The sequence below is a fragment of the Pipistrellus kuhlii genome, unplaced genomic scaffold (assembly GCF_014108245.1).
Source record: "Pipistrellus kuhlii isolate mPipKuh1 unplaced genomic scaffold, mPipKuh1.p scaffold_m20_p_15, whole genome shotgun sequence".
In the NCBI taxonomy this organism is placed as follows: Eukaryota; Metazoa; Chordata; class Mammalia; order Chiroptera; family Vespertilionidae; genus Pipistrellus; species Pipistrellus kuhlii.
Window position 1 is genome coordinate 7,241,503 of NW_023425460.1, and position 27,093 is coordinate 7,268,595.

The following is a 27,093-nucleotide window of genomic DNA, read 5'->3' on the forward strand; positions in this document are numbered from 1 at the left end:
AAAATAAATTAAATAGTGATCTCTCCCACTCACCTAGGGTTAAGGTCTGGTTTACTACAACATAAAAAGGCAATTTCAAAGCATATTATTCCAAATTATCAGATAAAGAAATGAAAAGGATATACCAATCAAAAGAACAATAACAGTTATTATAAATATGTTTTTATCATTGCTGGTATAGCAATCTTCTATAAATTTGGCAAATAGAAACAAAACTTACCTGTCTAAGAATATATCTGGGAGTGGTGGGTAGGTCTGCATGTCAGGCACTCGCTCATGGACTATAACCATAATGAAAGATGTAAATCCGAATACTATAAAAACATATATACAACTCAATATGGTCTTCCAGTACTCTGGGTCCAATCTTCGAACAGAATGTTTGTTTTTACCATTCATGTATTGGTATTGATCAGAATTCAAATCAATGATGGGTCCATCACAGTCATGTGTAGGCTCTCCATTACAGAGCCACTCTGCACTCTGAAGAGCACTGATGAAGGGGGTCATGGAACTCATGGGACTGTCACTGTTGTATCCCATCTCTTCTAAAACATCAATATGTATTTTCTGCAATTTCCGGATGGAAAGCATTAATCTTTTAATGTCCCCTAAGACTTTGATTTCCAGAGGGGGAGACCGGAGATCATATTCAGTCAATGTTAGCAATGTGATTCCATCAAGTCGGTGCTTATTGCATAATATGTCCACATATTCAAAGAAGCCTTCATCCTTCAGCCAAACAGCCACATGTTTGGTTGTCCAGCGGCGAATGCAGAGTTGATTAGGACCAGCCATTTCCTCCTCCACTGTCTGTCAAGGGAAAACAGAAAAACAAAACAAAAACTTCAGTGTGTCTTAGCAACTCCTTTGAAGACCAAATACACATAAACATAACAGAAATGGTAATTTACCTACACTGCCCTATTGGTTTCTAGAATGAAGAAACAAATCCTATCTAATAAAGAGGAAATATGCTAATAAACTGCACCTTCCTCAAAAATGGTGGCACCCACAGACACAAGATGGTGGCGCCCAGTCCCCTCAGCCCCACAGGAGAGCCTGCCTCTGGAGTCCCCCAGTCTCCTCAGCCCCCCAGAGCCAGCCCGAGGCACAGGCAAGCCTCAGGTGGCAGCTGCTCAGCCGCCCAGGGCCGCTCGAGGCTCAGGTAACCAGAGCTGGCTGAAGCTTGTGCTGCTGGTAGTGGCAGCAGCAGAGGTGTGATGGGACATTGCCTTCCCCTGATTGCCGGGTTGCCTCTGGCCCCTGAAGACTCCCAGACTGTGAGAGGGGGCAGGCTGGGCTGAGGAACACCCCATTCCGGTGCATTAATTTCCATGCACTGGGTCTCTATTTTTCAATAGTGAGTGGTTTTCAATAGATTAAAAGTCTAATAATTTTATGCATATAACCCCATTATCATAAAGGAGGCTAATGACCAAACATTTTTACAAAAAAATTATTTTATAAATTGCTTTTCCACACCATAGCAGCCATAACTTAATTATATAAAGCTTACTATTGAAAGAATTGTTCCTATGCTGGGACCTCCTCAGTAGAAGGGCTCACTAGCAGCCATTTCTGTTTACTCTGCCCTGGTGATTCCCTGAGGCCCTACACCATCCAATTTGCAACCCCCACCCAACCTGTGTGCAGCCATTTTGCATATGAATGACCTTCCTTGCTCAGGCTTCAGACTTTGCTAAAATCTCTCAAACAAGCTGCGGCTGGGTCAGGAAGCCCCAAGCCTATCAATAAGAGGCCCAAGACCTGGCACTAGCATCAGCCTGCCTTGCTTCACAGCTGGGCCTCACCTGGGGACTTCCAAACCAGATACAAAGAGGAGGAATCTACAGATCTCTCTGTAGTTCCTGCTGGGTGGCCCCAGGCAGTGGCTGACTTTGCATCTCTCTGGAGACCCAAGAGCCAGTGCACCCAGTGGTCAGCATTAGACCATACCAGATTACAACTCTACACATCCATAAGTGACACACTCAAGGGGCCGATTCAGTAAGCACCAAAGCCCCACTCAAGAAAGTCCTGCTCCATAGGGGTGCCTCCTGCACAGAGCTCTCCCACTGTAGTTGCAGCTGGTTGCCATAGCCAATTGGCCTGGAAGTCAATTCCTCCCAGTGATACCAAAAGCAACCAAGTCTCAATTGTAACAAGACTGTGCATACAACCTAGAGTGCTCAGCTCACGTGAGGCAGGCTAAGCCACTGGGCCCTATAGGACACCTATTACACAAGGCCACTCTATCAAATTAAGGAGACATAGAAGCTCTACCTAATACACAGAAACAAACACAGGGAAGCAGCCAAATGCAGAGACAAAGAAACATATTACAAATGAAAGAAATAGAAGACAGCAAACTATTGGATATAGATTTCAAAACCATAGTTATGATGTTACTCAAGAATCTTTTTGAGACATCAAAGGGACTTAGTGGGACTTTTCAGGATCATAGTGAGAATGCCAAAAAATGGAAAAGGACCAGTCAGAAATTAAGCACATACTGACTGAAATAAGGAATAACATACAGGGATTCAATAGTAGAGTAGAGGATTCTGAGAATCAAATCAATGACTTGAACTATAAGGAAGCAAAAAAACACCCAATCAGAAGAGCAAAATGAAAAAAGAATAAAAAAATATGAAAATAGTATAAGGAGCCACTGGGACAACTTCAAGCATACTAACATTCACATTATAGGGGTGCCAGAAAAAGAGAGAGAGCAAGATATTTGAAAACCTATTTGAAGGAATAATGACAGAAAATTTCCCCTACCTGGTGAAAGAAATAAAAGAAAAAAAAGATAAAAAATATGAACATTGAAAAAGTACTAATACATATCTAACAACAATTAACTCTAAAAATAAAAATAAGTGAATAAGAAATCTGATGAACAAAATAAACTGGTGAATAAAATAGAATCAGAGGCATGGAAATAAAACAGGCTGACAATTCTCAGAGAAAGAGGGGTAAAGGGGGGAAGGAAGAGATTAAATAAAGATCTTATATGTATACTAGAGGCCCAGCTCGAGATTTCAATTGTGCCAGGAAGTGCGCCTCCTGCTGTGTGAGGAGGCACCCGTGGGGGCCGGGACCTGTGCCTGATTCACACAGCACCGGCCACTGTGGGAGGCAGGCTGGACCGGCGCCAAGGAAGGTCGGGACCCAAGCCTGACTCATGCAGTGCCAGCCTTCGCGTGAGTCAAGCTGGACTGGTGCCAAGGGAGGCGGGACCTGTACCCATGCCGGACTGGCAGTATCCCCTGGCCCCCCTGCCTGTGTCCGCTCTGGGGCTGCCCGAGATGCCATGCTGGCCCGGGCAGATCCCCCTGCTTTTGTCTCCATCTCCACTCCGGACCTCACCTGGGCACTCAAAACCTCCTCCTGTCTGGTCGTGACCCATTATGGAGTCCTGGCCTAATTTGCATATTACCGCTTTATAAATAGAGATATATGCATTACCTATGGACACAGACAGTAGGGTGGTGAAGGCCAGGGATGGGGCAGGAACCAGGTGAAGGGAAACAATGGGGGGGGGGGAACGGTGGGGCATCTGTAATATTCTCAACAATAAAGATTTTTAAAATAATAAAACAAAACAAAAAACCCCACACCACAATGGTAGATAACTAATTTCAGACACCCCTTTAGATTAAGCATATTTTTTGTACTATGCAAATAACAATTTCTATAACATCTATATAGCTTTTAAACTAGATATTAATATTTATAAATATCTTATTAGCTCAATTTTTTCTATACTTTGAATATTCCATTGTAGAACTGAATAATGAATTTCCTTCTTAAATTTTCAAGATTTTAGTGATAAAAATTTTAAACCAAAACTGTCATTTCAACAAATCCATAAATTTGAGGACCCAAACTTTATATTGCATATTATAAGTGGTTAAGAATGTATTATTCCAAAAAGTACAAATAATTTTTATTACATTGATCCCATACAGCACTGTTTATGTTCTTTTTCCATTTTAAAACTTCCAGTAACTTGGACCAATATCAGGTTTATAAACTTTATCAGGTACACAGGAGACAAAGGCCTACATGGGAAAAACCTATTTCCCTAAAATACTTTTTCAACTACTAAGGCCTGTGGTTTTCTGACATTTTCCAGATCTCTCAAAACCATATTTCCTTCTGAGATGATTTTTATAAAACATATTAGGCAAACTTTAAATTACTTAATAAAGAGTAAAGAATGATACAACAAATACCCAGATCCAATACAAATATTCCGTTTCTTAATATGAGTATTAGTTTACAGATATGTTGTTTATGAAAATTCATCAAACTATTCAATATATATACTTATGAGCTACACTTTTCTCTACATATGTTAAATTTTATTTAAAAAGTTTGCTTTCAAAAGCAAAACAAAATATACAAGTAAATGTCCTTTCCTGATAGCATCCCCTTCCTCTACTCCCAGATGTAATAAATAATTCCTGATTTTGGTATTTACTATTCCCTAGAACCATGGTCGGCAAACTGGTTTGTGAGCCACAGGCGCTCTTTGGCCCCGTGAGTATGGCTCTTCCACAAAATACCACAACCTGTGCAAGTCTATTTTGAAGAAGTGGCGTTGGAAGAAGTTTAAGTTTTAAAAATTTGGCTCTCAAAAGAAATTTTAATCGTTGTACTGTTGATATTTGGCTCTGCTGACTAATGAGTTTGCCTTAGAACATGCATTTTTGGCTATGAAACAGCTTCTATGCTTCCTTATGCTGAGGAAAGTAAAAAACTGCTACTGTTCTGCATTCTCTCCCTACCCACACTCTTGACAAAATCACTTGAAAAAGGCAGATACTTAACTACATGAGCACCACTTACACCATCAAAAATATTCAGCAAACAAGAAATACTCTCATTAAATATTTACTTATTAATTACTAAAAAGCAATCCTAGTTTTTAGAAGTCTTAAATCATATTTTGTTTCTAAACAGAGATTTTAATATTATCAATACACAATAGCTTTCCAGTCTTAGAAAATTAACAGCAAACCCATCCATAAGTTATCTGCACATTTAAAAAGGCTGTCTAATTCTTATAGGTTGAGAGCTACAAAATATTCTTTCTCTACTCTTTTATCTATAGCGTATAATCACCTGTCCCAAATTTATTCACTTTAACACATGGAATTTACACACATTGATGCATATCACTGAATACATAAATATATATAATATTCCATCAATGTATGGTTTCATTATGTTTTATTTATATACATAGCCAGATGGTTTTATCCTACCCACTAAGGTACGAATATATCTTTTCCCCAACCGCTCTGAATAAATTACTTCATCCTTGAAAATCCAGCAAGCACATGCTACAATTTCTGCAGCAGTTACAATGCAGCTCATTCCACAAAACAAGGCTTGACTTCTGTTATTTTACTTCTATGCTACCTTTCACCTCTTTCCAACAGCTTACCATCAATGGGTTCCAAGTCACTCCCATCCTTGAAGCATTATTTTTCAGTATAGTTCTGTATCATAAACTGCTCAAAATGATCTTCTTTTTCATTGTTTTTTCTTTCTTTCTTACATGACCAGTTCTTTAGACCCTCAATCAGGCTAACAGACCAAGCATTGATGGCGGTGGTGTGTTAGCTACTAGAAAATATGAGTTTTCAAACAAGGAAGACTCCTGGAAGTCTGAGAGCCTGCAGTGGCAAAGCCCTAAAAACATGACGCATTCCACTGTTGTGCTTCATCGGGTTGGGGCATGTCCTTTAATTGTATGCTACTGCATATAGTTAGGGGCCCATACTTAGCTAACTCTGTGAAAACCTGCATTGAAGAGGTATATTAAAAGATGATAAAAGGCTTAGGACCAATTTAATATTTATGTTGTGCTAAAAGAACTACAGGAAACAGGAGGCTTTAAAGGAAGAATATGACTGCTATAGATTTCATACAAATCTATAAAATGAAAAAATGAGGTGAGTAAATGTTTAAGAACACTTTTGGCTTTAACCAATGATTAATATGAATCAATTATCAGTTAAAGGGATTTCTGCTTCTGACTAAGATTTAACCTCCCACCTGGAAGAACCAAAAAGCAGACAAAATATATGAGGTAGGGAAAACAGTTTCAAGACACTGGGTGTCAGATGTCAAAAGAGATCCCAAGAGACAGGAACTAACTAGGTGAGCCCTACTGCCCCAGCTCACTGCCTTGAGTGTTTTTAGACAGAGTGGCACCGGACAGAAACTGGATGAGGCCTGGCAGACTTACAAGGTTGAGGAGATAGAGCTGAGAGTCTGAAGAGATCAAGGTGGCTAGTGTTCATGGGATAGAATACTGGAGAGCAGAAAGATGCACAGAGAATTTGTTATGGACTAAACAAGTCCGTGTCGTCACTCCCCCTCCCCCCACCCAAATCCATAACCCCCAGTGGGATAGTGTTAGGAGGTGATTTCATCCTACCCACTGAGATACATTCATGAGGGCAGAATCCTCATGAATGGAATTAATGCCTTTATACTGGTAAGAGATCCCCAGAAAGTTCTCTCATCCCTTCTGCTCTGTAAAGACAGAAGAAGACCATTTATTAGCCAGGAAGTGGGACTTCACTAGACACAATCTGCTGGCACTTTGATCTTGGATTCAGCCTCCAAAACTATGGGAAATAAATGTGTGTTGTTTAAGCAACCCGTTTTTTTTTTGTTATAGCAGCCCAAACAGATTAAGATGGGAATCCAGAGATCTGCAGAGTCTCCCTTGAATGTGAGGTTGAATGCTGATCAGTGCATGTGTGTAACGAAATAAAACAAGACTGAAAAAAACAAAACAACCATCCAAAAGATTAGAGGGAACAGTGCCCAGTACTTACTCAAGGCCAATAACAGTGCCTATTACAAACAGCCAGACTGAAAAACAGTATCTTATGATTCATGGAACACTGGGTGGATTATACAGGAAGATCTTATCAGAGTACTGAGGCAAAAATTAATCGCAAAGCAGTAATTTTTAATGGGGGGGGGCACAATTTGTAAAGACATACGGCAATTTCTGGAGACATCTGGTTGTCACAACAGGGGCTCACCTAAAAGAGGCTAGCTAGGGATGCTGTTAAGCCTTCTGCAATGCACAGAACAGCCCTTCACAACAAAGAATTATCTGGCCCAAAATGTTATAGTGTCGATATTAAGAAACCATGCCCTGGACTCCCCACATCTCTGGTTCAGTTGAACAAATCTTAAAATCAAGACCCAAAAGGATCAAATTGTTTTTAAGTAATTAAACTACTTAAACTCTTTTTAATTAAACCACAGCAAAGCTTAGGAATATTAGTAGAAATAGAAAAATATTCATGCCTGACAGATGTGGCTCAGTGGTTGAGCACTGATCTATGAATCAAGAGGTCAGAGTTTGATTCTTGGTCAGGGCACATGACCCGGCTGCAGGCTCGATGCCCAGTAGGGAGCATGCAGGAGGCAGCCAATCAATGATTCTCTCTCATCATCGATGTTTCTATCTCTCTCTATCCCTCTCCCTACCGCTCTGAAATCAATAAAAGTATACTGAAATTCATAACATCTGGCATCCAAGCAAAGATGATCAGGCATGTAATAAAGTAGAAAAATTTATCTATAATGAATAGATAAATTTTGATCCAGATAACAGAATTAGCAGACAAGGAAATTAACCATTATGAAAAAAGTGTATTATATATATATTCAAAAGGTTAAATAATGACATGGACACATAAAATGATCCAACTCAAAATTCTGCAGATTAAATGACTATATATATATAATGAAAAACACATGTAATAGGATTAATACCTGATTAGACATTGCATAAAAAAAAAACACAACACCTGAAAACATAATAATAGTTCAAAATAAACACAAGTAGAAAAGAGACTAAAAAAATAGTTTGATTTTTAGAGAGGGAGAAGGAGATAGAACATTGATGTAAGAGACTGAAATCTGGGCATGTGCCCTTACTGGGAATCAAACCAGCAACCTTCTGGAGCACAGGATGATGCCCACGTGAGCCACATCGACCAGGGCAAAAAGACTTTTGAAAAATGAAGATAATATTATTCTGCCTTTAAAAGGAACTTTGAAGACAGTGAGCTAATTTAAACAAGCAAGACTAAAAGACAAATATTGTATGATTCCACATGCATGAGATACCTAGAGTAGTCAAATTCATAGATACAGAAGTAGAATGGTGGTTTCCAGGGACTGAGCATAGGAAACAATAAGGAGCTATTATATAACTAGAGGCCCTTGCAGGAAGATTGCTCCAATAGGGCTTCCTGCTGCAGTCTCTGTTGCCCTGCCTGCTTCCCTTCCTTCTCCATAGCCCTGCTGGCTTCTCTCCCTTCTTCCCACCCTGCATGCTTCCCTTCCTTCTCTGCCACCCCACTTGCTTGCTTCTCTGCAGCTTCTCTCCCTTCTGCAGTGCTTGGCTTCTTTCTATGGTGTCTTCAGTCTTCACTCTGGCCTGGATATGCAAATTAACCGCTATCTTGGTTGGGTTAAATTGCATATTCACCCTGATTGGCTGGTGGGCATGGCTTGTGGGTATAGTGAAGGTCTGGTCAATTTGCATGTTTCTCTTTATTATTAGAGAGGATGGGTACAGAATTTCCATTTGGGATGATGAAAAAGTTCTAGAACAGGACGGTGGTGATAGTTGCACAACAATGTGAATGTACTTAATGTCACTGAACTTAAAAATGGTTAAAAAAAATGAAAAGAACATCAGTGAGAGGTGGGACAACTTCAAACAGCCTAAAGAGGTATTACTATAGGATAAGGAGAGGACAGAAAAATATTTGAAGCAACAATGGCCAAACATTTGCCAAATTTAGTGAATACATATCTAAAAAGTTTAATAAACTCCAAACATAAATACAAAATAAACTAATCAAGGCATATCAAAATCAAATTGCCCCAAACCCGTGACAATGAGAAAATCTTAAAGGAAAAAAAGAAAAAATAGACACATTATGCACATAAGAACAAAGGCAAAAATGATAGCAGATTTTTCAAAGGGAACAATGCAAGCTAGAAGATTGTGAAACAATGTCTTTAAATTACTAAAAGAAAAGAAAAAACAAACAGTCAATGGTTTCTTATGCCCAGTGAATATCATTCAAAAACAGAGGTAATATAAATATTTTTTTAGACACAAAAAGGTCGAATTGTTTCATTGTAGAAGGTTTAACAGACCTAGGCCAGCAAGTGCAGGCGGAAAGCTTGGCTTCCTCCGTTGCCTGGGAAACCCAAGCCTCCCTCCTAATCTCTGTGGCTGTAGCTATCTTGGTTGGGTTTATTTGCATACTCGCTCTGATTGGATTGTGGGCGTGGCTTGTGGGTGTAGCAGAGTGGTAGTTAATTTGCATATTACTCTTTTATTAGGTAGAATAGTCAATGAAATCTAAAAACAAAGTTACTTGAATAAGTCAGGTTAGTAAGATTGTTTGATATAAGATCAACATACAAAAATCAACTGTATTTCTATAGTATACTAGAAATAAACAATCAAAAATTGAAATTTATAAAACAATTAGAGGCCCTGTACAAGAAATTCAAGCACTTGATGGGGGGGTCCCTCAGCCTGGCCTGCGCCCTCTTGCAGTTCAGGAGCCCTCAGGGGATGTCCGACTCCCAGGGGAACGGACCTAAGTCATCAGTCAGACATCCTTAGCGCTGCTGCAGTGCTTGCCAGTCTTGATACCAGCTTCTGGCTGAGCAGCGCTCCCCCTGAGGAAGCAACACTGACTACCAGGGGCCAGCTCCTGCATTAAGTGTCTACCCCCTGGTGGTCAGTGCGCATTATAGTGACCGTTTATTCTGCCATTAGGTCATTTGCATATTAGCCTTTTATTATATAGAATACCATTTATAATATAATAGTATCAAAAATATGAAATACCCATCTCTCTCTCAAAAATATGAAATACCCAAGGATAAATCTGACCAAACGTGGGAAAGACCTATATACTAAAACTATAAAACACAACTAAGAGAAATTAAAGATCTATATCATGAGAGATGGGTGGATCAAAAGAGTCAATATTGTTAAGATGTTAATTCTTCCCAAATCTGGCCTATAGATTCACTGCAAATCCAATCAAAATCCCAAAAGGCTCTTTTGTAGATATTGATAAATTTACAGTCATGTGCCATTTAATGATGGGATAAATTCTAAGAAATACATCATTAAGCAATTCGTTGTTGTGTAAACACCAGAGTGCACTTACACAAACCCAGTTGGTACAGTCTACTACACATCTATATTATATGGTAAACCCTACAGCTCCACGGCTACAATCCTGTACTGAATACTTTCGGCAACTGCAATACAATGGTAAGTGTTTGTGTATCTAAACATAGAAAAGGTATCATAAAAATATGGTATAAAAGATGAAAAAAAAAAAAAAAAAAGGGACATCTGCCGGAACTGGTTTGGCTCAATGGATAGAGCGTCGGCTTGGGGACTCAAGGGTCCCGGGTTCGATTCCGGTCAAGGGCATGTACCTTGGTTGCGGGCACGTCCCCAGTAGGGGGTGTGCAAGAGGCAGCTGATCCATGACTCTCTCTCATCGATGTTTCTAACTCTGTATCTCTCTCCCTTCCTCTCTGTACAAAATCAATAAAATATGTTAAAAAAACAAAAACAAAACACATGGCTTTATCCATTAGAAAATGATAAAATCTTTAAAAAAAAAAAAAAAAGGGACATCTATATAGGGTACTTAATATAAATGGAGGTTAAAGGACTGGAAGTTGCTCTGGGTGAATCAGAGTGAGTGAATATGAAGGCCTAGGACATTTCCGTACTATACCGTAGACTTTATAAACACTGTACATTTAGGTCACATTACATTTATAAAACAAAATGAGATTAGCCCTGAATGGCTGGCTCAGTTGGTTGGAGCACTGTCCCATACAACAGATGGTTGTGGGTTCAATTCCCAGTCAAAGCATAAACCTAGGTTGCAGGTTTGATCCCTGGTTGGGAGCATACTGGAGGCAACTAATCAATGTTTCTCTTTCACATTAATGTCTTTCTCTCTCTCTCTCTCTCTCTCTCTCTCTCTCTCTCTCTCTCTCTCTCTCATCAAGGCAAAAACATATCCTTGGGTGAGATTAAAAACAAAAAAACAAGATTAAATAAAACATAAGATAAAATGATGCAATCAGATGTAAACATGAGATATATGAGGCTGCTGCTAGTGTAGCATGGCATACTGTTTTGCAGCAAACTTTTTTTTTTAAATATAAAGAATACACTCTAAAATAACAATTGAAAGCATAGTCAATACATAAACCCAGTAATATAGCTGTTTATTATCAAGTATTAGGTATACTTTTTTTTGTTGTTAATCTTCACTGAAGTATATATTTTTCATTATTGGGAAAGGGGAGGGAGGGAGAGACATCAATGTGAGAGATACACATCAACTGGTTGCCTCCCATGTGTTCCTGACTGGGGCCAGGTATTGAACCTGCAACCCATGTACATGCCTTTGACCTGGAAGGAACCCAACCCTTCAGTGCAGGCCTGCACTCTAACTGGCCTAGACATATGTGCTATTCTTTTATATTACTGGCAGCAAAGTGGGTTTGCTTACATCAGCATCACAACAAACATGTGATTAATGTGTTGTGCTATAGCATTTTGACAGCTATAATGTCACTAGGCAATAGGAATTTTTCAGCTCCATTATAAACCTATGGGGGGTGTCCCGCAGCCCGGCCTGCACCCTCTCCAATCTGGGACTCCTTGGGGAATGCCAGACTGCCGGTTAAGGCCCGATCCCAACCAGCAGTTAGACATCCCTTTCACAATCCAGGACTGCTGGCTCCTAACCACTTGCCTGCAACTGCCCTCCCCTGCTGGCCTGATGGCCCACAACTGCCCTCCCCTGCCAGCCTGATTGCACCAACTGCCCTCCCCTGCCAACCTAATTGCCCCCAACTGCCCTCCCCTTCCAGGGCCTGATTGCCCCCAACTGCCCTCCCCTGTGGGCCTGATTGTCCCCAACTGTCCTCCCTTTCTGCGACCCACCTCCTTTGCCCGGACTCGCCTTAGTCGAGACCAGCCTCCTCCGTGCTGCACAGAGCCTCGAGACCCCCACGCCTCACCATGGGGAGCGGCTACTAGGCCCTGCCTCCACTGTGCACAGCCATCTTGTGACAGCCATCTTGTCACGACGTGCGGGTCTGATACAACCACAGTTGTATTATGATCTATTGTTGACCAAAACTATCTTTTTTGTGACACATGTGTGTTGAATTTCCCTTGTGCTTGGAATCTCTCCAGGAAAAGCCCAGTCCTTTCTTAGGGTTGCTTGATTAGGTCAGGCCCAGTGAGGACAACCTCCCTTTCTTAGTCAACTATGGCAGATAACAGAATCTAATCACAGGAGTGACAGCTCATCACATTTATAGGCTCCTCCCATTATACAAAGGTCATTAGAGGTACTTTAGAATTCTATCACACTACCCTAATCAAGATAAAGTAGTATTGGCATAAAGATGAATGAATCAATAGAACACAGAGAATCTAGAAATGGACCTAAATGGATATCTCACTTTTTACAAATGTGCAAAGGCAATTCAGTGAAGAAAGGATATTCTTTTCATCAAATGGTACTGGAACAAATGGATATCCATATGTTAAAAGCATCAATATATACCTCTCACCACATATAAAAACTAACTCAAAATAGATCACAAACCTAATTTAAAACCTAAAAATAGAAAGCTTCTAGAAGAAAACATAGGGGAAAATCTTTCTGACCTTAGGTTAGGTAAAGATTTCTTACATGATACCAAAAGCAAAATCTATCAAAGAAAAAGCTGATAAATTGAATTTCATTTGTCTGCATAAGGGACTAAGGAACTTTTATGGTTTTAGTTTGCAAATTCCTGCATTGTTTAAATCTTTTAGTGTATTTCCATCCACTAAAAGAAAAAAATACATTGAATCAATACATACTCATTGAAGAACATTTAACATATTTTTAAAATCACCCCCCAAAGAACTATTGCTTGTAATTTGTTATATAAACATTCTTATAGAATGTTTTAGAATTAGAAATCATACCATGAATAATCTCTGTCATTTAGCTTAACATTACTGTCTGAGTCCTGTCTAATGGTATTAAATTATCCTCTGAAAAGGGCATTCCATTGTATGGCTATACAATACTAAAATTTGTCTATCTCTCATTGTTAGAATTTATTCACAATTTTATTACTATTACAAATAGTACTGTGGTATCTTAGATTAGCTTTCTGCAAGTGGAAAACTATCAAAGAATCGAGGTGTTATTTAGGCAACTAAATTCCCAAGTACGTCATTAAAACTTGACCCAAATTTTTAATGCATGCAAAGCTTGCTACTTGTTCAAAATGTTAATTAGTATGTATAAAGGAATCATTTCAATTTAAGATAAAAATTTTTAAAGTTTATTCTGAAATATAAGCAATTAAGAAATTATTTAATTATAAAAGGTCAGTACTGTATTAACAAAGCACTAAGAGAAATGTGCATTCAGGCAGAATCATTAATCAAACTTAGTTCCAAGTCATAGATAACAGATAAAGAAAAGCAACTAATTGTTCTGTACAAAATCGAACAGAAGATAGCTTATCTTTTGGGTGGACCATGATTAGAAATTTTTAAAAATGATTTAAAAAATTCAATTTTTAGCACATCAACCTTTTATTTACTTATGAATTTATCTCTTTTCTTTCCAAATTGAGTTAATACTAATGAAAGATTTTGGCAGCCTGAGAGTAAAAGAACTCAGTATATTTCTTATGATGTTCTTATCTCCATACTTAATAAAATGAAAAGAGTTTACCATAAATATAAGAACTTTAAATCTGGTATTCCTTAAAATTAGTATAACTACTCTCATCAATGAGCCTTTAGTGCATCCCATTAGAGTGACCCAAATCTCTTCACAATAATATAAATAACTCAAATTGTGGTCTACCATATTAAAAGTATTAAGTACTATATGTCAGATTTAATAAACTAAGCACAATCAGTCCAGAATTGCAAAAGGAGATAATGACTATCAACAAAACCCTTTTCCTACCCTGCCTGTGGAAGTTATTTGTTTGCTCCACCCTACCTCTGTGACTGAGCACTGGCCAGGACAGTCTGGCCACTTTTGGAAATAACAGCTTGGCTTAAGAAGCATTACCTGTGACTGCTATGAATCACTACTGACTTAGAGTGTGTGACTAATATGCATTGGCAAGTAGCATTCATTCTTTCCAATCTCTCTTTAGTTGTTTTCTGCTACTGCAGAGGTTGAAAGCTAAAAATGATTCCCCAGGATCTTGCAAGGAGCATTCTAAATGTGAATTGAATTCAGCCAACTAAATTTGCTGACATGACATGTAGAAAGTGAGGTCAAGTTGTGGCCATTTTACACAAGTTTAGGTTATCCACAAGAAAGAATGTGAAAGTGCTGTTTGTGTGCGGTGGTGGTGGTGGTGGTGGTGTGTGTGTGTGTGTGCATGCTTACGCACACACGTGTAATTTTAAGTCACTACTTTTTAAAAATATACTTTATTGATTTTTTTACAGAGAGGAAGGGAGAGGGAGAGAGAGTTAGAAACATCAATGAGAGAGAAACATCGATCAGCTGCCTCCTGCACACTATCTACTGGGGATGTGCCCGAAACCAAGGTATATGCCCTTGACCAGAATTGAATCTGGGGCCTTTCAGTCCACAGGCTGATGCTCTATCACTGAGCCAAACCGGTTAGGGCAGTCACTAATTTTTTAAATGTCAGGAAACAGTTACAGTTATCGAGCACTACTGGCTTCCTTATATGATGATATGTTCTTTGTGTGTATGTGTACTAAACTGTATATAAGAAAGCTTACTATTCTAACTATTTTTAAGTGTACAGTTCCGTGGCATTAAGTACATTCACATTGTTTGCAACTATAACTACCCACCATCCATTACTAGGAACTTTTCATCAGTTCGAACGGAAATTCTATATTCACTAAACAATAATTTCCCATTGTCCCCTCTCCAGCCCCTGGCAACCATTACTCTACTCTGTCTTTATGAATTTGACTATTCCAGATACCTCAAATAACCAGAATCATATAATACTTGTCCTTTTGTGTCTAGCTTACTTCCCTTAGCATAATATCTTCAAGGTTCATCAATACTGTAGCATGTGTCAGAATTTCTCCCCTTTTTATGGCTTAATAATAGTACATTTATGTATATGTCACATTTTGTTTACCCATTCATGCATCAATGGGCATTTGGGTTACTTCAAATCCTGCTTTCACTTCTTTTGGATATATTACCATAAGTGATATTGCTGGGTCATTTAGGAAATCTGTTTAATTTTTTCAGGAATCACTATACCATTTTTCAAAGCAGCTGTACAATTTTAGTGTCCCATCAGCAGTGCACAAGTGGTCTAATTTTTCTATATCTTTGCCAAAATCCTCGCCTTATTATTTTTCTTTATTGTTTTGTTTTAATAATAGTAATAGTAATTGGTGTGAAGTGGTATCTCGTGGTTTTGACTTGATTTCCATAATGATAGTGATATTAATCATCTTTTCATGTGTTTATTGGACATTTGTATAGCTTCTTTAGGGAAATGTCTATTCAAGTCCTTTGCCCATTTTTTAATTGGGTTATTTTTTGCCATCGAGATGATATGTTCTTAGACTAATAGTTTTATGCTGGCCTTCTAACACCCTAATAATACCTTTGCAGACTATGGCAAAGTAGCACTCCTTGAGTAGCTTGTTTCTTGCAAGTGAACCCTGATTGAATATACCAGTATATGCCCTTCAGGTTGCCATCTTTCAAAGTCAGTGAGGTACCCAAGTAAAGGCTTCAAGCTCTCTCATAAAGACTACATTCTGGTTCCATTCTAAGTAAGGCAAAGTAACCTGATTATGTTTCCTTGAATATCCTGAGAAATTGATTAAGCATACTATGTTTTTTATCCTCTTTTCTAATTAAATATATATATATATATATATATATATATATATATATATATATATATACTTGGATTACCTTTAGAACGAGTGACATGTTCTATTTCAATAAGTTATACAACTATTTTTTCTCAACCAAGCATACTGTAGTCAGTGGAAAAAGGTTTTATAAAATGTCCCATTAATAATGTAAACAAAACAAAGGCTATTATCTGGCCACTGCATCTATTAAGTAGGTTCAACAATAACAAGAATTAAGAAAGTAGACAAATAAAGCAGGGGTTGGGGCCTGGGAGGAAAATAAGAATAGAAAAGTATCTCACTAACTGGTTTGGCTCAGTGGATAGAGGGTCAGCCTATGGACTTAAGGGTCCCAGGTTCGATTCCGGTCAGGGGCACATGCCCAGGTTGTGGGCTCAATCCCCAAGAGGGGGGCAAGAGGCAGCTGATCAATGATTCTCCTTCGTCACTAATGATTCTACCTCTCTCTTCCTTTCTGAAATCAATAAAAATATATTTTAAAAAAGAAAAAGAAAAATAACATATTTAGCACATAAGGCAGCATGAGAGCTTAGTGGGTTTTTGTTAGGTTATTTTGTTTTATTTTTAGAAAAGATAGTAGGGATTACTAAGAAGATCACTGAGGCCTATAGGATTAGCACATAAATTTTCAACAACCATTATTAATTGAATGTGCAAAAAGGAAGTAGCAACCAAGATAATTTAATAACTGTTTCCCAATCCCCTTCCAAACAGAATCATTAAACAAAACAGGAGGCTATAAAAACGAACAGAATCTTACTATCTGTGACAGCATGAATGGACCTAGAGGGTAATGTGTTAAGTGAAAAAGTCAGAGGGAGACAAATACCATATGACTTCACTTATATGTAGAATCTGAAGAACAAAATAAATGAACAAACAAAATAGAAACAGACTCATAGATTCAGAGAATAGATTGATGTTTGCCAGAAAGGAGTAGGTAGGGTTAGGAGGCTGGGTGAAAAAGGTGAAAGGATTAAGTACAAGTTATAGTCACAAATATAGTCATGGGGATGTAAAGTACAGTATAGGAAATATAGTGGGTACTTGAAATATGGAGCCACTTTGCAAAGCACATGGTTGTCTAACTACTATACTGTATACTTGAAACTAACTGTAATTAAAAAATGAGGTTAAAAAAAAGAACAGGAGATGCAAGATGGCAGCAAAGGTAAAAGTTTCACTCACCTCCTCCCTGGATGAAATTGAATTATAACTAAGTTATAGAACAATGAACCTGAATAACCAACTGAAGAATAGCTGAACTGAAGTCTTACAACTAAGTATATTATTGTTGAATAACACTGAGTGGCCAGATTATTATGCACACACACATTAGAGGCCTGGTGCATAAATTTGTGCATGGGTGGGTTCCGGACAGCCTGGCTATGGGGAGGAGACATGGGCAGTTGTCCAACCTGCCTGCTGGTCGAACTCTTGATGGGACAATTTTCACATTAGCTTTTTATTATATAGGGTATACATTGAGTGGCCAGATTATTATGCATTCAGAGGTCATAATAATACAGTCACTCAGTGTATATAGAAGAAGCCATAGTGAGACTGGTAGGAAGGGCAGAAACACAAAAAGGGCTGATCCTACACCTATGTGCAGTAGTTGAGAATCAGGAGGGATATCTCAGCTGGAATACCTCATGAGAAGCAAGGGGTCTCAACCCCACATTGGATGCCCCAGCCTGGAATACCAGCACCAGAAAAAGAAGCCTATATAACATCTGGTTGTGAAAATCAAGGGGCATACTATCTGCCAGAGTGAGATGGGAGACTGCTAAAAATCCAGGCACCCTTTTAAAGAGCCAATGTACAAATTTATTCACAGACACTCACCCTGGCTTCCAGCGGATGAATGGTGGCTCAGAGCGGACAGGAGTCATACAGAGAGAAACTGAGTAAGGTGGCTTTGGGAAGAAGTATAGGGGGACATGCACCATTATCCCTGTGCTGAGCCCCTCTCCCTCCTTACCCACAAATGCCAGATGCCACCTTTTCTGGAGTCGAGCACTCCATTCCAATAGGCATCAGTCCATGGGCATACAGTAGACCCACCCTCCAGACTCCCAGTGGCCCCAAAGCTCACACCCTGGGGAGGAATAAGCTGGCTGGGTCCAATCTCAGCTTGCTGCAGTCTTTCTTGGAAGGCTTTTGAGAAGGTCCGAGCTGACTCAGGAGATGTTAGAGACATGCAGGTAGAGACTGAATTGTGTGACTTTTGGGCGGGGGCCATTTTTGCTCCACATGCTCCAACCACTGCCGTTGGTTCTGTGGAAAGCCCTTCTTCCACAGGGCTAAATCTTAATCTGTTTTAACCTGATGGACTCTACTGGCCCCACCCTGACAACTCCCTAGAACACCACCCCACCCCAAAGGTCCACAGGCCTTGGGTGGGTGGTAACTGGCCATGGTATAACCTGAGACTTTTGTTGAGTGGCCTCAAACTCAGCACTGATGTAGAGTTTGAACCCATATCAGTCTGGTGACCACCACTCACCCTTATCTGGTGACTCACTCAGAACACCTCATACATCTCATATTCACTAGAGACTCATTCAGATGCTGAGCCTAACAGGCAGCTGGCAGATAGAGGTGGATCTTGGGGAGCCTTGGGTTCTTTGCTGTCCTGACCCAGGTTCAGTAGTATGGAAGCTGAAATTTGGTACATAGCTTGGCCCTTCCCATGTACACATAGACCCAGCAGAGGCAGCCACCAATAATGGATCACTTTGTAGATACTAACACATAGCCCAGGGCCAGTCACAGGCAGCATCTGACATTGATCTGCACTGGAGTCCTTTGCAAGAAACCGCAGAATCAGTATACCCTATGGTTGGCTTCAGATCACATCAGAGCATGACCCAATTAACTCCATAAGCCAAACATCCAAGGGAGATCTTGGCAGGCACAAGAACCTCATGGGGTCAGCTCCCACACAGCAACACGAACACTGGTTGGGGTCAATCCTCACGGACAGACAGCCTAAGGGTCAACCCACCCATGGACAGTCTAACAACAATTAAGACTAAACTACAATAGGAGGACTCACATAATTCACAAGAGGAATGTTCCTGGAACACCAAGTTCAGAGATAAACAGCTTCCCAGATAGGAAAAACCTAAAGGTGTTCATTACCACCCAACCAGACTGCACCACTAAGCCACACAGGCTACCTGCTACATAAGGCCACCCCATCAAGACAGTGAGACATAGCAGATCTACCTAATATACAGAAACAAATACAGAGAGACAGCAAAATGAGGAGACAAAGAAACATGCCCCAAAAGAAACAGGATAAATCCCCAGAAAAAGAATTAAATAAAATGAAGGAAAGCAAAGTAACAGATACAGAATTCAAAACAATAGTGATAAGGATATTCACTTTAGGGGAAGAATAAATGAACACCTTGTAAATATAAACAAAGAGATAATAAAGATTAAAAAGGACATAGAAAAAACATAAAAAGGAATCAGTCAGAAATGAAGAATGCAATATCTGAAATGAAAAATACACTAGAAAGAATCAATAGATTAGATGAAGTGGAGAACCAAATTAGCAATTTGGAAGACAAGGTAGCAAAAAACACCCAATCGGAACAGCAAAAAGAAATTAAAAATGAGCCCAGTGGTTGAGTGTCGACCCATAAACCAAGAGGTCACTGGTTTGATTCCCAGTCAGGGCATATGCCCAGGTTGTGGGCTCAATCCTCAGTTTGGGGAATGCATGCATGAGGAGGACAATCAATGATGTTTCTCTCTCATTGATATTTCTAGCTCTATACCTCCCTTCCTTTCTCTCTAAAAATAAGGGAAATTTTTTTTAAATGAGTATAGTTTAAGGAACCTCTGGGACAACATAGAAGCTAACAGCATTCCTACCATAGGGGTATGAAATAATGACTAAAAATTTTCTACCGTGGCAAAGGAAATAGACATACAAGTCCAGAAAGTGTAGAATCACAAACAAGATGAACCTAAAGAAGCCCACAACAAGATACATCATAATTAAAGTGGCAAAGATTAAAGACAGAGAGAAAATCTTAAAAGCAGCAAGAGAAAGACAGTTATCTACAAGGGAGCCCCCATCAAACTGTCAGCTGATTCCTCAACAGAAACATTCAAGCCAGAAGGGATTGGCACAAAATATTCAAAGTGATGAAAAGCAAGGACCTGTAACCGAAATTACCCTACTGAGAAAGGCTATAATTTAGAATTGAAGGAGAGATAAACAGCTTCCCAGATAGGAAAAACCTAAAGGTGTTCATTACCACCCAACCAGTATTACAGGAAATGTTAAAGGAACTTGTTTAAGAAGAAGAAGGAGAAGTTAATATAATACTGAATGTCAACTGTAATTAAATTTTTTTTTTAATTTTAAATATATTTTTAATATAATACTAGTTTTATTATAATATTATAATTTCATGGCCTGGTGCATGAAATTCGTGCATGGGAGGGAGGGGGGGAGGGGAAAAGGTTGTCCCTCAGCCCTGCACCCTCTCCAATCTAGGACCCCTCAGGGGATGTCTGACTGCCAGTTTAGGCCAGATCCACAATCCAGAACTGCTGGCTCCTAACTGCTCACCTGCCTGCCTACTTGATTGCCCTAACCACTTTGCCTGCCAGCCTGCTCGCCCCCAACTACTCCCCCACTGGCCTTCCCTCCCCAACTGGCCCCCCCTTGCTGGCTGATTGCCCCCAACTGTTCCCCCCACCCCCGCTCTCCAACTCCCCCCCTGCTGGCTTGATCACCCCCAATTCACCCCCCACTGCCAGCCTGATCACTCCCAACTGCCCCCCACTGCTGGCCTGGTCAACCTCAATTGCCTTCCCCTCCTGGCCTCATCACCCCCTAACCACCTCTGCCTCAGCCCTGCCACCATGGCTTTGCCAGAAGGACATCCAGAAAGTCTCCAGGAAGGTCTCCCAGTCTAATTAGCACATTACCCTTTTATTAGTATAGGTTGAATATCAACTGTAACTAAAATTAAACAAGTTTTTAAAATATTTTTTATTGATTTTAGAGAGAGAGGAAGGGAGAGGGAGAGAAAAAATATTGATAAGAGAAACATCAATTGACTGTCTCCTGTATGGCCCCTACTGGGGATCAAGCAAGCCAGCAACCCAGGCATATGCCCCGACTGGGAATCAAACCATAGACCTCTTGGTGCACAGGATGGCACTCAACCAACAGAGCCACACTGGCTAGAGCAAAACAAAATTTTAAAGTTCCATAAACAAATCTATTAAGAGGACTGATTTAGGATTCCCAACAAGGGACAAATAGGAACATTAAAATAAGAATAAATTTGCAACTAATTTTTAAAAAATAAATACAGACTTAAGAAATGTTAAATTGTCATTTTATTTGTTCATGAAGACAAAATAAAGGATATATCAGGTCAGAAGAGATAACTGCACTAAATAGGAAAGTATATTCAACCAGTACTAATAAGTTTGTTGTCATAACCTTCAAAGGAAGAAGACAAGAGTAATACTCTTCCTTGGTGTGAACTACCGGCAGTTAATCCCTTCTAAACTAAAACATTCCAGGAGGACTTGTTTAACTTTTGTATGATAAGCACAATGAGGTGACAAGGATAATCAGCTATCTAATCAATACTTCCAGGTATAGGAATACAGGGAACAGGATGTGCAGGTATAAGATGTTTGATGTCTGCAGAGTGCTGTTCCTTTAAGAGAATATATATCCTAACTCACACACTCCTTAAATTCTGAACTATGTATTTTCAGAAAGTAATACCAGGTAATAATTAGATTAGCTAACACTTAAGTGCCAGGAACTATTCTACGTATTTTACATTTATGCTCAAATAATCTTACAATAACCATATAAAGTAGGTACTATTATCTTCCTCACTTTACAGATGAGATAATTGAAATAAATGCGTTAAGTAACCTGTCCAAGATGAACTTGTCCTAGTAACTAGTACAGACAAGTTTTCAACCCAGGCAATCTCATTTCAAAGTCCACGTTATTCACTACACATACTACCTCACATGAGCTAAGTACTCTTGTACTTCTGTAGGGGATGAGTCTCACAAATATTCCATATTTTCTAATTATCAGCAAACAGTCTTCAATTATATTAAAGATTACATCAGTGAAGCTGCCTATTAATGAAGGCTTTCTGAATCATAGATTTGCACTGTTCAGCCTCAAACAGTTACTGTCTGCTACATGCAGATGTCAGACACTAATGCATTCCCCAGTGACAGTCTTAAGATGCCTTCAGATTATATTTATTTACCCATTAAATATTCATTGTGCACATAATGAGTGATATTGCACTAGACAATGTGACATTTACTTAGTGAATCTGAAACATCCTACCCATAATGATTTTACAGTCTAGAAAGAGATATTAAAGAGATTCCCAAAAAAGTAAAAGAAATCATAGCTGCTATTTCTTAATATGCATTAGCCTACTCAATTCTCAAAACAACACTAACAAAACTTTTGCTTTTGTAACTTGTTAAAAACAAACAAACTGGAAAGTTAAGGAAGTGGAGAAAAGAGTTATTTCCAGTTGGTAAAGAGGAGTGTGAGGAACTAAATGAAAAACCTAAAAAGAAGAAAAAGCAAAAGCTCCAGGAGAATGGAACAGAAGACCCACCTGTTTCTTCACCCAAACCCAGGAAAAGGAAATCTTTGCCCATGGAGGAGTTAGTTAATAATGATCGCGAGGCAGCTACCAATGGAAATCTTCCCAAGAGGAAGAAATCTTTAACCAAACCAGAACCCGTTAGTGAACCCGAAGAGGCAGCAAACAGGAGTGTTCTCAAGAAAAAGAGGAAACTCTCTTTGAAGGAGGAACCTCTCAGCAGTGGACCTGAAGAGGCTGTTAGCAACAAGAGCTCAAAGAAAAAGAAAAAGCTGAAGCTGGCCCAGGAGGATTAGAATGGACAGTACTCTGGTAGGGTATAACCACCAAGTTACCCACCCCCTAAGTCCCAAAAAAGAAAAATCACATAGAGAAAAAAAAGAAAAGAAAAGAAAAAAGATTAGAGAAGAGTGCTTGGAAATGACATTTGAGCTAAGTCTTAAAGAAGGGGTGAAACTGTGGACGAAGACAGAGATAGAAGAATAATTGTCAGGAGCAGTGTGAGGAGGGAGAACAATCCCAGGACTGAGCTAAGCCGGCGCACTGCTGCATTCCTACATCCCGCTCTGATGCCCTGACGCCCTGCCACCATCGCCAGCACACCCAAGAGAAAGGCTGAAGGGGATGCTAAAGGAGATAAAGCCAAGGTGAAGGACAAACCACAGAGAAGATCTTCCAGGTTATCAGCTAAACCTGCTCCTCCAAAGCCTAAAAAGGCCCCTGGCAAAGAAAGGAGAGAAAGTACTGAAAGAAAAAAAAAAGAAAGCAAGCTGATGCTGGCAAGGATAGGAATAACCCTGCAGAAAATGGAGATGCCAAAACAGACCAGGCACAGAAAGCTGAAGGCGCTGGAGATGCCAAGTGTGTGCATTTTTGATAACTATTTCTGGTGACTGCACAGTTTGAAATACTATTTTTTATGTTTTATAAAAAGGCAAAATTTTGGCCGAAACCAGTTTGGCTCAGTGGATAGAGCGTCAGCCTGAGGACTGAAAGGTCCCAGGTTCGATTCCAGTCAAGGGCATTGTTCCTTGGTTGCAGGCACATCCCCAGTTGCGGGTGTGCAAGAGGCAGCTGATCAATGTTTCTCTCTCATCGATGTTTCTAACTCTCTATCCATCTCTCCTCCTCTCTGTAAAAAATCAATAAAATACTAAAAAAAAAAAAAAGGCAAAATTTTGTTTTACTTTTTTTTTTTTTTAAACACTTCATTGTTTTTTTGGGAAGGACATATAGTACTACGTAATAGAATGTCTCCAAAGCTGACTGACATGGGGGGAAATACCCTTCCCTTCTAGTTTTGAGAAACTTCCTCTTGGTTCCTGGGAGGAGGGAGCCTCTTGAGTTGACACACATTAGCCACTTTGGCACAAACACCTTGTCGTGTGGGAAAACTAAAATTGGTTTTTATGTCCTTTCCTCCCTCTCCACTTTAAGCATAGACTTTGGCTCTCTTAAGCCCAGAGACCTATTTTGGGAGAACTGACCCACCAAAATTGGTTTCCAATATGTTGGACAATCTGGATTTCCTAGTGTCACCACTGAGATGGCATCCTTCAAAAGAGCAGCAACTCCTTTGTAGATTGTACATCTACAGATTGATATTCTCTGCCATTTTCATTTCATTTCCTAAAAGTCAGGGTTGGCTTGTGAAAAGTTGTTAAACAACATGCTTAATGTGAAATGTCAACCCTCATTCTAAACTTTCTCTGTTCAGAGCGTCAGAGGAAGATTTCGTTGGGTTTTATAGTGGCTTTCTGATTTTGGTAGTTCATTGAAGAAGGGAGTTTGAAAATTGTTGTAAACTGTTAACAATTGTCTGCCCATGTCCTGCCTGAAATACCATGATTGTTTATGAAAATTATCTCTAATAAAGCTGGATACAACTTTTGGCTTGGAAAAACAAACAAACAAACAAACAAGCAAAAAAAGAATAATTATCAGAAGAGTGTACAGGTAGTGAAGCTTGGTGCTAGAATGAAAAGTAATGGCTGACAGAATGAATGAAACAGCTTCCAAAAAGTAGAGACACAGGTTGAAGGAAATACTACAGCAGATGAAAAGATACCACTGTTTGCACTCATAAACTTTCTGACAGGTACATTAAAAATAAAAAAGCATTATGTAGACGTCTGCTTGTGGGGAAAAGGAGTAAAACTATTTTCCCTGTTACTCCCTGGTCGTTATGTATAAAACAAACATAAGAGGACTGAAAGGTGAGGACAGAAAGGCAGTGTAGAGAGGCACTTTGAAACAGGAATTTAGAAAACACAATGATGAATTATCTGGGTGTTTCTGTTTGTTTATTTTGCCACAAATATCACAGAGTGGATATTTGTGGCAAAGTCAAAAATCTGAAAATGCCAATGGGTGCAGACAAAGATTCTTAAGAAAAGCCTGTTTTCTCCAGCCAAAGGGCCAGGCTGAGTGGAGAGCCAGAACTAACTAACACCACTACCCCCTGGTGTTCAGGGATAAGGAAGCCAAGCACAACCCCCCATCATTCCACTCCTCCCATCAAGGGGATAATAATGAGGTTCCTCCAATGGCTCTTTCAGCCACCAGACTGGAAAACCTGAACTTCTTACCTGGCACTAAGAAAGTAGCACCTGTAGAAAACTACAATATGAGCGACTAATATCCTCCATGAATACAGATAAAAAATTCTTAACAAAATATTAGCAAATAAAATCCAGCAATATATACATATATATTAATGTATATATATACAGCATGAGTAAGTGGAGTTTATTCCAGGGTTGCAAGGCTGGTTCAATATTAAAAAAATCAAACAATGTATTCTACCATGTTAACCAACTATAAAGAAAAAACACAAGATTATATCAGTTCATTCAGGAAAAGCATCTGACAAAAAAAAATGCATCAAGAATACACATTCATGATTTTTTTAAAAAATTTCAGAAAAATAGAGATAGAGAGGAAATTCTCAATTTGGTAAAGAGCATGTATAAAAATCTACAGCTAACATCATATTTAATGGTGCAAGCTGAATACTTTCCCATAACCATGAGGAAAGGCAAGGATGTCTACTCTTTATATTGTTATTAAACATAGTACTCAAGTCCTAGCCAGCACAATAAGGTAAGGAAGGAACTCAAAAGTACAATCCAAAACAAAAAATAAAAATGATAAATTAGACTTCAACAAAATTAAAACTAACTATATAGAAGATCCTGTGAAGAGAAAGCAAATACAAGCTACAGACTAGGAGAAAATATTTGCAAATTACATACCTGAGAAACAACATATATCTAGAATATATTTTTGAAAACTCCCCAAAATTCAACAGTGAAAAGCCAAAAATCCAATGAAAAAAATGGGCAAAAGACATGAAGAGGCATGCCACCAAAGATATATGAATGGCAGATATACACATGAAAAAAAATGTTTCATCACCACATACTAGGGAAATGCAAATTAAGACTATGCTGAAGTATCACTACTCACCTATTAGAACAGCTAAAATAAACTGTGACAATTTGAAATGGCAGCCAGGATGCAGAGAAACTGGATCTCTCACATGTTGCTGGTGGAAAAGTAAGATTGTACAGCCATGCTGGAAATAGTTTGAGTTTCTTAAAAAAAAACAAAGAAACATGCACTTACCATACAACCTAGCAATTGTACTCCTGGACATTTTATCCCAGAGAAATAAAAATGTATGTCCACACAAAAACCTCGACACAAATGTTCACAGCAGAATTACCTGTAATAGCGAAAAGGTGTAAAAAAACAAAATATCCCACAATATGTGAAGAGTTAAAAAAAACAACACTATGGTACATCCACATCATAGAATACTACTCAGCAATAAAAATGAATAAACTATAGCCGAAACCCGTTTGCCTCCGTGGACAGAGCATCAGTCTGCGGACTGGAAGGACCCAGGTTCAATTCCAGTAAAGGGCATGTACCTTGGTTGTGGGCACATACCCTTGGGGGGTGTGCAGGAGGCGGCTGGCCGGTGTTTCTCTCTCACTGATGTTTCTAGCTCTCTATCCCTATTCCTTCCTCTCTGTGAAAAATCAATAAAAAATATATTTTTAAAATGAATAAGCTATAGATACACAAAATAATTTAGATTGGTCTCAAGGGCTTTCATGCTGAGTGAAAAAAGCCAATCTCAAAGGTCATATATAGTATGATTCCATTTACATCACATCCTCACAATAACAGATTAGACAGATAGCTGAAGCTGAGGCTGCGGGGGGAGCCCGGGTCCCAGTTGTTGGAGGGAAGCCGGTGCCGGCAGTCAGGGGAAGGAAGGCCTACTCTTGGATGAATTTCGTGCATCGGCCTCTAGTTTTTAAATAAAAAAATCAAACTATTAACAGTTACTCCTCTGGTTGATTCTTTCACTCTCTAAATTAAATATTTCTACAATGAGCA

General features: G+C 39.2%; 1 protein-coding gene and 1 pseudogene across 4 annotated transcripts in view; one reads left to right on the top strand and one right to left on the bottom strand.

Moving 5' to 3' along the window:
* The window catches only part of SAMD8 (sterile alpha motif domain containing 8), a 60,468-nt gene that overhangs the window by 26,001 nt on the left and 7,374 nt on the right, over nt 1-27,093 (bottom strand). For 2 of the 4 annotated variants that reach the window (XM_036438155.2, XM_036438157.2), the window contains exon 2: nt 221-813. In XM_036438155.2, the coding sequence (XP_036294048.1) occupies nt 221-813 (593 nt within the window). Of the gene's footprint in view, nt 1-220; nt 814-5,461; nt 5,627-26,151; nt 26,280-27,093 lie in introns of those variants that run through there. The other 2 variants (XM_045581700.1, XM_036438156.2) reach the window with 2 other exon arrangements.
* LOC118718971 lies at nt 23,262-23,596 on the top strand (annotated as a pseudogene).